The 12,529-nt window shown below is 38.7% G+C and overlaps 1 protein-coding gene across 1 annotated transcript in view; it reads right to left on the bottom strand.

The window, feature by feature from the left end:
* The window catches only part of CUNH20orf194 (chromosome unknown C20orf194 homolog), a 61,646-nt gene extending 56,152 nt beyond the window's left edge, over window positions 1–5,494 (bottom strand). The window contains exon 1 of the mRNA XM_026048851.1: window positions 5,392–5,494. Within this exon, the coding sequence (XP_025904636.1) occupies window positions 5,392–5,494 (103 nt within the window). The remainder of the gene's footprint in view (window positions 1–5,391) is intronic.
* Window positions 5,495–12,529: the final 7,035 nt, after the last annotated feature.

The following is a 12,529-nucleotide window of genomic DNA, read 5'->3' on the forward strand; positions in this document are numbered from 1 at the left end:
GGAGGGAAAAGAGTTTTTGCAATTCACTGCTACATGCTGACATTTCWCTCTTGACCTAAATCCTCAGGAACTGCTTAAAAAAAATTTAGCTTTCTGCAGTGCTCTTAAGCAACAGGAGTAGCAATCCAAACACAAACATCTGTCTGTATGCAGTTTTGATTCTAATGAATATGTTCTTGATTGATGCTCCCTAACAAACTAATCCTGTGACCTAAATCTCCTGCTTTAAAATACATGATTAAACATTATAAGTATTACAGTGCAATCCCTGAGTCAACAGAAAGCCAGTGGATCAAAACTTGTTCTCACAAACATTTGGCATATGAAAGGCTTTTAAAGGGAAGCCTTTTCTGTTCAAGGAGGAAAAAAATAAAAATTAAAAGTAAAAATTTAGAGCAAGGAGAGATAGAAGAAAGATAAAACCAAAAACAAAGAAGATAAAAACAAAGGGAAAAAAAAAAATCAGCCCAAAGATTTAGGGAGTATTTTCATCTTTCTGCAACATGGTTAATACACACAGTCGTAATTCCTAGTACTTAATTCAAGGGCAACAAATCAAGTTTTGTTCAATTAAAACTATGCAAGAAACAGCATCCCTCACATGCACAGTTTTCCTACCAAGTTATATTAGGATATAACCATGTGGCTGCCAAAAAAGAAGAAAAAAAAGAAAAAGAAAAAAAAAAAAAAGCACAATTTGTTAACACTGTCCCAGTGAGAGATTGATGCAACAGTTTGTCATAGCACAGCCTGGATGTCTGRGATCAGGAGTTGCATCAGAAACCAAACTGCTTGGGAGACACTATGGTTTGTTCCAATTTTGTATGTGTGGAGGTCACTTCTAACTGTATCCTCATTTTAATTATGCCTTAGCTTTAGAGCACTAACCACATGCTGCATTTGCACCCATTTGGGTCCCATATTTTACTAAACCACCCTCGTTTGCATAATATTTGATGTTTAAATAATGCCTGTTCCCAGCTATCAAGTATTTGGTCGCAACCTGCAGAGGAGACAAACCGAATCCATYGCCTCCATGTAGCAAGGCTTGCAGCGCCTACTGCCGTCTCTTTAGATGGGGATGAAGCTACGGGACCTTTGTAATTCTGTTCTTCCTTTGAGGTTTTATTTCTAGCACTGTTCTCCCATTTACTCACACTCCATCAGAGCATATTTTTCTTAAATAAAAACCAAACAGAGAACTGAAGGCCTCTCTTACAAAACAGGGACAAACCCAGATACTCAGTAGAACTGAGCTCAGCACCACAGCTCCCTGGCTCAAGGCCAGCTGGGATTCTCCAAATGCAGAGACTTCATTTTTCCAGGAAGCAACCATCCCATCGGAATGTCACCGCCTGTGGCACATGATCTGAAGGTAATCTGGTTTACTGCTCACTTGCCTAACCAAAGCAGCTTCTGAAGGCAGATAAGCATCCACTTTAGTGCAACACAGGAGTCAGGATGGTCCCCTCCAGCGACAGCAAACTCTTAGACCTGATGTTCTGTGTGAGCTCATTCTTAGGCTTCACGAATGTTTCACGAGCAAACATCATCTATCAGCTCAACCATTATTCCAACGAGACACCCTCAACRCTGATCCAAACACCATGGATGAAAGGGCCACCTCACTATATTTGTGTTTTCCCTATCAGGCTCATTGTTAGGGAGTCTGAAGTCCAGAAAGCCAAGACARCATGGCCAGAGACAGGCTCACAGAGTAACACGTAGAGAAGCAGAATAAAATRAAATGAGTTGGGACTTTCCACATGAGAAGGAGAGAAAAGATTAAAGAAAGGCAGCTGCTCTTAACAAAAGAGCAGCTGATAAGCTGAACTCTTATAAAAACAAGATGCGAGTGAAAGCATTGCCTGCCCAGCACACATGGGCTAGAAAGGAATGTTATCTGTGTGCCCAAAAGCCAGCAACTTCATAGAATACCTGATGCTTTAGCACCAAATACCAGCAGGATTTCTCATATCGGGCCTTAATGCTACACAACCATATGGAGTTAAAAAAAGAGATGCCTTCAGCAGGAAATAAACAGGAAATGAAACAATGACCAAGATACCTCCATAAAACACATCACGAGGCCTCAGGAGAACAAGGGGAAAGTTGCTCGTGATGCAACAGGCCTGGCTCCAGCTGAGCTGTGCAAGGGCAATAAGGCCCAATCTTTAAGGGTATAGTAAGACCATGACTCAGTTTATCTGGTAGCCCAAGGAGCAATTCCTGCTCYTCCTTCTCCTGCGTTCAGGGCTTATCTGACCTCTCACACGGCTGATTCAGTTTGCGATGGTGGAAGAAAACTAGTTCAGTCACGTATAGAAAAATTCTGTCAGTTCAATAAGATGAAGCCAGTTCACAAGATCAAATAAGCACCAGAAGTGATGTAAAAAGGCATGTGGGGAGGGAGAAGAGGAACAGAACAGTRGAGGGACAGGTCAGGACTATCCTTTTCCAAGACCAAAAGTATTTGAGAGGGCTTGGCCATCTCACGTGCTTGCCCACCAGTTGCTAAGCTGACACAAACATAATCTATATGTAAAAGCAGCCTGGCTCTCTTTGTCCCGGCCACGCATTTTTGACATTCCCTGCTTATCAAAATGAAGAATACTTGTTCCCTAACAACCATGTCTAACAGCACGTGAGCTCTGGGGACGCAAGTTGGGAGGCCAGCAGGAAGGTGGGGCTGCCAAGAAGGGACAAATATTCTGATGGCTGCCCAAAAGCACTAGGAATTGGTGGAAAAGCCATCTAACACACGTGCATTCATCATTAAAACTGCCTCCATTGAAAGAGGGAAGAGGATGAATGAGCAGTTTAAAATGCTGGTTAGATTTCTCTCCCATCCTACAAACAGCAGCTCAAAGCAGGACAGACATTTCCTAAAACTTGTAAAGATGGACTTCGGTACCAAATACGCATCCTCAAATACCAGATTAACTTAATAGTGAGGTACAAATTTCTGGTGAAAAGAAAGAAATGCCACGGCTTGAAAAAAATACAAATTTTATTTACAAAAATTTGTAAATATATTTATATATTTATATATTTATATAAATATATTTATATATGAAATATATATATGTATGAAATATATATATATTATGTATATGTATGAAATATAAACATATTATATATATGAAATATATAAACATATTTGTAAATACAAAAATATTTATTTACAAAAATTGCAATTTTCTTAGCTACTGTTACAACAATAATCCCATTTCTAGAAGAACAAGACCTCACAACTTTAATTAAAGCCATGGCTGGCAACTATCTCTTCTCTCCCCACCTGCAGATTTCTTTTTCATATCAGTTGTGATGATGTGTTTTCCTTGGCCAAGGATGCACGTATGTTACCATTCAAACATTTMATAAACAAGAAATATAGGATTGTTTAAAAATAGCTGCAACTACCTTTAAGTAATTGTATCAAGCTTAAGTTCTCCCCTCTCTTGGGCACCTTACCAAGCTGTTTTTCATTTCAGTATAGATTTTAATCTACCTGGAAAGAAGCAATGAGAGTATACACTGCTTTATCTTATAGCCCAGTATATAAAATTAAAGGGGAACGGGGGGGTTGTTAAATTCTAAGTACTTAAAAGTTAGCAAACAGAAATGGAACATGTGTTGTCTGGAAGGAAATGCAGACATATGTATAACCCCTATTTGGTTTCCATAGAAATTAAATATTCTCATGTCTTTAGTCCTTTTGAACTTTGCCATATGAAGCAYGTATTTGAAGACTTAATGCCTTTATAACAGAGACATTGCTGCTAGACCAGAAATTATGTGGGAAACGCTACAGCYGATATCAGATCGGGCAGACTAAACAAGAGCCCTATTGTGGGTACAGAAAGAGATTAGTATAAAGCACAAGTCTAATGAAAAAAACACACTTCATACATTTCCATAACAGAAATGCTTATTTATTAAGAGGTATGGTCTTCTGTAAGGCTTTAAATGCTCCACATTTCACCGAGGCTTAGAGAACAGGATTCCTTTTGCATGCAATGTTTTCCCTAATGCCATAGAAACAACATCTCTTGAGGAGTCTTTTGAATGACTCCTTTTATGCTTGGGACTTACCACAGCCTCAGAATTTGAGAAAGTCAAAGACATACGTGTGCATGGCGAGAACTGAGAGTTGACATGGCTTGCTGTATTTTACAAAGCTAGACTGGCATCAAAGGCAAAAAACAAGTACTTCATCTGGTAAAATAAAGCGTTGCAAGGTTGCCAAGTAGACACCACATGCAACTTCTAGCTGGTAAGATTATTTTAGCCAAAAGATTTCTTAAACTATTACAGAGCAGCACAYGGAATAGAAAGAGTCTTGTTATATAGTGAGCATATAGCAAAACAGAATAAGGTTCTGTGTTTTTACCCATTTTTTCACAACCCAGAAAGTAAAGCTTCTTTAGAAGAAGTTTTCAAAATTTCAAATTTTCTTGCAACATCATTCAAAACATATAACTATATAACTATTATATAGTCAGACCCAAAAGTCAATGTTCACACAGTGATACTGAAACTATATGAAATGCCTATTACTTTTGTACAGTATGTCTGCATGCACAGCTTTGTTTTATATTGTACTTTTCCTCTGCCCTGAGAATAAATGACTAAATACTGAAATTGCATGCTCTTTATGTTGCACCATTTCAGTTATAACTGCTGCCCAGGCTTCCCATTTGACCTTTAATATTTTGAATTATTTTTCCCAAAGGTCTTGAGCTTCCCTTAAAGTGAATTCAGTTTTAGTAATCCTAAAATTACTAGTAGTAATTAGCTGCCAATTTTTCTACAAATTTTCATGCAKCTCTTACAAACCAAGCCAGTGCCTGACCACCACCCGCAACAGCCCTTCATATCACGTTCCCTAACCTTGGCGCTCTGTTTTTTCTCCAGTTCTTTAACTTCCCAACCAAGCCTCACCAACATAGTCTTGCAACCAGCTGCAGCACATGAGCCTTCAGCCTCCAGCTTTTATTTCAACTGCCAGTGAGATGACAAATGCTGCTTGGATGACCATGTACTTCAAATAGATACAGCTTAAGTTCTCCCCAGGTTTCCTTCCATATGGACATTAACAAAGATTTTCTCTTCTYTCTAACCACTTATTTTCATAAGGCTTGGAAGAATGTTGATATCGTTACTACCATATCTGAAAGTTGCCGGAATTAGTAAATAGGCCAATGAATTCTATGGGCAGAAAAGAGCAGCAATCAGCTAGCTGTCCTCATTGACAAACAGGCTGGGAGGCTGGGGGAAGCGGGGGAGTAAGAGATGACAGTCATCTTTCATGGCATCTTTATCAGTACAGGGAGGACAAAAGAGGGCATAAAAAAAGGACAGAGCGTGAGAGAGACAGAGACAACCAACCTAAAATGCAAAGGATTCCATCAGGCTGAGATTTGCTGCTCTGTGTCAGGATGCTCTGAATTTGTCGAAGGCGGCTGCAGCTGCAAAGGAAAGAATTGGTCATTAGGGACAGTGCTTTGAAACGCTCAACTTTGGTGGGCTGAAGGGTGGATCTAYGTTTTTATTTTCCTCACTTATATGAATTAAATACACACAGTTTGACAYGGTTACACTCAACATGCAAATGAAGTGCATTTAAAACTCGTAGCAAACCTTCCCCAAATTCTTCTTGTCAAAAGGCCATAAAAGTACACAGCCCTGAGAGATGACTGGAGCCTATAATCCCTTCTAACTAAGTGTCCTGTTAGTCTCTAACCACTAACAAGAATTTTCGCCCAGATTTTCCCTCTTCTCTCATCAAGCCACTTCCTTCTCCACCAAAGGAGTGCAAAACAAAACTGGAACATGGGGGAGGCGATGCTCATGCAGGACGCTGCAATATGCTCAAAACACTGGGAGGAGTATGAAATAGATGAGAGCGCTTCTGGACTGCCAGCTCCACCCAGTAGCTTCCACCCAGCAGCTTCCATCCTGCGTAACTGTACGATACGAACATGTCCCAAACCTCCTATAAAACGAGTGGAAAACCTGATATTTGCAGAAGGACAGGGAGGAGAACAGGAGGATTTGGAGAAGTTCCTACACTCTTCAAACCTCTGTCTCCACTCTCAAATCTGCAGAGCCTTCACAAACTCCTTGTTCAAGASTAACAGTGTCACATTATCTGCTGGTGTCACGTGCTTCTACTTATCAGTCTTACGAAGACTCAAAGGGGACACTCTGCCATTAATACAAACACACATAAGGGAAAATGTAGAACTGAGGGATCATTCTGACAAAAAAGCAGCAAATTTAGTGAGCACTGCGAACAGACACCTACTGAACAGCAGAATTTTCTACAGCAACTTAGGCTTCTGGCATTACCTTTCTTCCTTAGATCTGGCTCTATTAACTAGAAGACTACTTACTCCATAATGGAAAAATATATACCCAATATTCCTGTTTAACATAACAAAAGCTGAAGTCGTGAAGAGTTTCCTTCTAAGAAAAAGATTTTTCTGCAAGAAAAATCAGCCAGCTAAACTTGCACTATCAAGCTCCAGTGGAAAAGAAAACCGCGGGCCACAACAGCTCTGCAAGTAAAATAATACTATGTGCAGATCATAAAACAGGGTTTTTTTCTTTCTATACCCAAAGAAATGCTTAGAGCCTTTTCATAATTTATGTCTTCAGTGATCTTACTCAATTATTTCTCCTATTACAACCATGAAAAATGTCTCTACAATGAACAGTTAGAGAATGCCATAAGCCTGAAATACACTCACTTTATAATTTAAGTTAAAAAAGAAAATTAAACAATATCAAGTTTTGCCACAATTTTCACAATCAAAATGTTATATTGTTACATACTGCRTTGCTGTATGTGCCCAACATGCGTCTGTATCAGCTACATCAGCTACACGGTGTAATGTGATTCATACTTTGAATCATTTTTTTCTGAGTTTTTTTGTTTTTTTTTAATAGAGATATAACTCAAGGATTTTCACTGCTCAGAAGCAGGAAACATAAAGAACGTTTTCTTCTGTGCAGAACTAAGCTGCTCAGCTGTGGAACACAAATGCCTCTTACAGGAAAAAAAATAAACAGAGCTTAATTTATGATCTGCCCAAGTAAGCAAGAAACAACAACAAATATTGCTATTTTCAGTTATTTAAACCAAATAAAGAGCAAAAAGACCTTTTCTGTGACACTGCAGTTATGCTCTACTTTCTCTGAAACACAGAGTCTGTGAAAAATTTAAACTCTAGCTAATCTAAGTGCAATTCAAACATCCATACTAATGAAAATGAATAAGGATAACATTTTAAGATGTTGAAATTTCAGTAGCCTGAGTTTTGCACTTCCCAATTTTTATTATCAGCTGCACAGCCTAGCACATGTATAAAATTTTCAATATAATAACAAGAACTTAAATAAAATACTGTTGACAGCAAAACAGAAAAGCACCCAAAGACCTAATTAACTACTACCAAGGTCAGATGTTGGCCATATGTGATGCTGCAAATTCGGTGAAAGAAAATCTGAACCTCATGCTGCACATTGAAGCAACTTCTAATTACCAGCTCTTTTAAGCCCTAGCCCAAAACAGAATCTCATAGGCACCCTAATTTAGGGTGTTGCTCCTTATTCTAGAAGATATCCCACTATTAAACAGTTCTCCAGACTAGTTAAGAGCTGATCCCCGTATTTCATTTGTAAGCATGGAAATAAGTTTATAGTGAAGTTGTTATTGCCCAGGTAAAGGCACACAGAATGCTCATGTCTCTGTAAAACGCTAGAGAAACAAAACAAATTTACGTGTGGACAAAGCACACATCAAGACCAAAATGTTTCTTAACCTACTGCCAAGGCCTGTTTGAGGGAAATTGTGTTTCCCAGAGCCATCTGAAGGACAGACTGAAAGGAAGGTGGAAGAAACATGCCAAGGAGTTGTGCAGCTGCACAACAAGCACCCTTCAGGCTGCCTTTTAATAAAACATTCGCCATCTCAGAGGATGCATCTTCCTACTGCTGCTCCACAATGTGAGGAAAGAAATTGCCATCAGAAAAACACTAGAAGTGCTTGCAAACTAAAGGCACAAGAGGTCAATTTTCAATAAATTTCTCTGAGAAACAAGACTCAGAAATCCCACTGCTATGAGGGGTTAAACTAACCTAAAAGGCAAATTTAACTAGTTTTCCAAGAAAAGATCAGTCTTGAGTTAAAAACATTTTACTATCAAATCTCATATGCACTATAAACACAGCATGAATGCATATCTTCATTTTCCTATCAATTTTATTTAAATATGATTGGTATATTAAAATAATTCAGAACTAAATTTGACAAAACAAGTAGCAATACTACTGGCAAGCAAGTCACAGGAGAGCATAGCTCTCATTTGGTTAAAATTAAAAAAAGTTATTTCTCCACTGAAATTATAACTTTATGCACCCTTTAAAATACATAAAGTTTTCAGATCAAGCTGCTAAGAAACTCTGGCCATGCAAAGTTTAATGTCACTGCCACTCTTTACTCATGAGACTCTCCTGATATTAACGGAAAAAGTGCAGATCAATTTATACATTACTTTTTTCCCAGTGAGATGTATGGCCATAAATATGTTTATTCCAATTATAATACTGAAGAATCTTCAGAGGAATATTTTTCCTTGCCTCATTTAGGAAGTGGCATCTATAGAACAGGAGGCCTTTGAAAAAGCTTCTTCACAGAAATRTTTTCTACATCATTTCAAGCATATATAAATCACTATATTCAAAGGCTGACATTAAAAACAGAAGACTTCTGTGTGTGAATAAAGATGTCATTCAGAACCACTAAAGAGAATAATTAGAACTCTAACTACAGGCTGTTAAACAATACAAGCTAAACTGTGTATAAAGTTGGGGAAAAAAAAAAAAAAAGGCATTTTCTTGCATTTCACACCAAATAGTCATTCGAGAAAAACAAAGAAACAGTCCTGGGAACAAAAATCCATGACTTCTCCTGCCTCCAAAGCAAGTGCCCTAGCAAGGATASTGGATTTTATTCATTCTTGCTTTACCACAGTAACATAATTTCAAAGAGGAGCACTGAGGAATGACCCACACTCGGTTGGATGCTTCCCTGAAAGATGTAGCTCTAAAAGCCCTGAGGCTCTGGGGGAATTTAGGTACCCTACAGAAGAGTAACTTCTTTATGTGCATCCTTTCTTRCCCCATAGCAAAATGCACAACCACAACATCATTTTCCAGTAGCCTGATCCTGACGTGAGAGGTTTCCAAGAACACAAGTAAATACAACCTACTTAAGGAAATTCAAAATTCCTGGATTCCAATGAGATTTAGGCAAGACCTGAATCACAAGCAACTTAAACTAGGTCAACTCCAAACATACACAAAGAGACATCCACAGATAACCAAGCGAAGAGCTAAAGCTGGTTAATTAGGAGTTTTTCCAGCCTGCAGTTTTGGACAGACAATACAATTTCTGCCTTAAGTCAAAGTGGGAACCTTACATTACTGCAAGGGAGCAGCTCGCCCTACTCCCTGCCTTTGTTGCGGCTGCAGTAACAACCTTGAAGCCATGTGTCAAGTCAGATCAGCTTACTGATCCCTGACAAACTCGAACCAGGAATTAAAAAAAAAATAAAACAAAAAAAAMCCCAATGTTTTCAGGCCTCGGCAAGCTGATCTGACTGCTGACAAGGGGAAGGTCAGAAGACACGGCCATGGCTTTGGGCTCCAGCTGGCAACAGCATGCTCAGGCCAATTAAGAAACTATCCGTTGAGGTAGCTGATTGTCTGCTCGGCTTGGACTAGAGCCAAAAAATTACAAAAGGAAGAGAATTCATAATCATTAACTTTTAAGAACTGCTGCTCATCTGTTCACACATTTTCCTACTAATTATGCACAATACCTTGCTTTGCAGCAATCTAGACTGTCACAACACAGAAACAGACACTATTCAGTTTTGTTGGCCAAGGCAAACAACATTGCAAACGTCTTTTTTCAGTTTTAAGCAAAAAATGCATCTTAGGAGTATCACACAATATTTAATTTTCAGCTCATAAACCCTTACTTATTTTTCCACCACAAGTTACTCCTTTTGCATCTCGTATTACTAATGCAATTTATTCCTCACGCTGTGCACAAGCTTCCTTTTCCTGTGGCTCCAAGCAAGCGGTAGCGGTGTAGCAACAGCATCAACATTGATCTCCTATTGATTCCAAACTGATTCCCACTGGCTCGTCTACCATATGTCTGGGACAGGCACAGCTGTGATTTGCTGTGCAATTCGGCTGACAACAGATCTAATTTCACTGCTGTACCGGGTGGGGAGTTGAGGATGTTTTGCTTCATATTGGCAGATGCTGCACTCCTCCCCCACAAATGCTGGGCAGTCTTAAAAACCCACATGTGGTTAAGCTTTAATAGATACCAGTGAACAATGGCGGGGAAAAAAGAAAATCAGAGGCACCTCTGGCAAAATTCTAGGAATTCTCATGTTAACAAAATCGATGTTCAGGGAACAAGTTGGACAAAAGGAACATGACCTCTATTTAGTGTTAAAACCAGTGTCTTTCTTACGTACTGAAGGGAAAAACTTTAAAAAAAAATCTTAAAAAAMGAGAAAAGATCAAGAAAATATCTGATATATTTTTACAAAGCTCCCTTTGCATTATCTTGCCCACTGCTACTGTAGGTTCTTGATGATCTGCTTTGTTTCTATCCCTAAAATTCAAGGATACTCTTCATGGGCATCTTGTTGTCCTTCGATTTTCCAACAGAAACAGTGTTACTGGCTGCTTACATTTGGGTATCGAATTTTCTGGCGTTTCCCACAGGAAGACGTCATTGCCGTCCTAACCAATTTGCAAAAACAGAAACCAGAAGTCGGGCTAGTTGCAAACTCTCAGAGATTTCAAAGCAGTTATACATTTGAAATTTAGAATCTTGCTTTAAGATAGGCACTTAGGCTTTCCCAAATTTTTCTTAGCTTAATTTTAAAATTCTATTTTACTGCTTGCTTCAAAGGACAATACAGTTTAACCACCTTAAGACAAGGTAATATGCCAAATATTTTCAAAATGTCTCTACAATGAACGTAAGCAACTGGCAATTTGAATATAAGTAGGAGATACAGTAATTTCAAAACCACTTGGTACATTTAAGAATTTTCAGTTGTAGGTGTTAAAAAAATATGTAGGGGAAGAAAATTTAGTTCTTAAGGTGCTTTTTATAGGACCCAAATCTCTGCTTCTGGAGTTCAACGGGATAGTAATGTTCAGTTCTGGAATTAAAAGACTTCAGAACATATAGGAATAGCCACAAACCTCTCTTTTCCGAGTGTTTAGAACTATCTAGAAGRACTTTCAAAAATATAAGCTTGTTTAGGATTTCTGACACTGTAGCACGTCTGAACAACAGCCCTATCTTAYAGAAAGCACCTGAGTATCTATATAGTATTTTCCATTACCACGCTTATTACACCCTTCCCTTTTTTTGGTTGCTAAAGCAGTCAGTAGGTTGTCAGTAATATAACATACGCTGGTTTACTATAAGCAACTCGCCAACGGGAGCTGTTTTAATGCAAGTGTCAAGGAGACACAAGCCAGGACAGTCTTAGTACAACAGAAGGGCTCAGCACTAGCAAATGTACTGGAAGCCAAGAGAAGCTATTGCACGGGTGCCGTCAAATGACGGATGACCCATCACCTGCACACAATTATACTCCAGGTAGACAAGTAGCCAGGAGGCAGTCTGCTTAGCAGGCTGATGTATGAACACTAAGTCTGGATTTTCAGTGGCAACCATTTTTTTAAATTACAGTGAGAAAATGGCTTTTTCCCTCTCCTCCACAAAAACTTATCATCTAAAACACAGCAATATTTAAGTCTGAAAGGCCAACAATGCAAGTATAATTATTCTGTGATCAATCCCTTACTGGAAAGGCAAATAGCTGCCACTTCAGCTCAAGCCAGATGTTAAACCACAGTGCCATAAGACTAAATTTACTTTCAAAGCACCTATCACTGGATCGCAGTGACTACAGCCACGTGGCCACAGAGCATCAAACCAGAACACTCTCCATTCGTCCAGATTTAAGAATCACAAAGGGGTAATTTCATGTAAAGCCCCACTGGCAGCTGAGATAAGGTAATAACTGTAAGTACCACTCTMCCTTTCCATTGCTATCAACTATATAAACCCACGTCCCTCATGATTCTGGCTCTACAGCAGCATTTAGCAGTTCCTAAACCATCTTACATCCCACTATGGTAGAAATTTACCCATATTCAGTTCTATATTTTGCTTTTTAAAAATTTCTACCCTATGCTTCAACAAGTTAAATAGCTTAAGATGGCTTGATAAACTGTTAATTCAGTTTATTGGTGCTATAATCTTCATCTTGCAATTTACATTGGACAATATATGGTTTGTTAGGTTACCACTTAGACAACATGGGCGGAATAGAGGTCTACACACAAGAAAATCACGGGAAGAAACATTTCTTTTTGCTAACACAGTGAAAATACAGTGATTTCCTTAAAAACT

This window comes from Nothoprocta perdicaria, unplaced genomic scaffold (genome assembly GCF_003342845.1).
Source record: "Nothoprocta perdicaria isolate Ctin4 unplaced genomic scaffold, notPer1 scaffold_58, whole genome shotgun sequence".
In the NCBI taxonomy this organism is placed as follows: domain Eukaryota; kingdom Metazoa; phylum Chordata; class Aves; order Tinamiformes; family Tinamidae; genus Nothoprocta; species Nothoprocta perdicaria.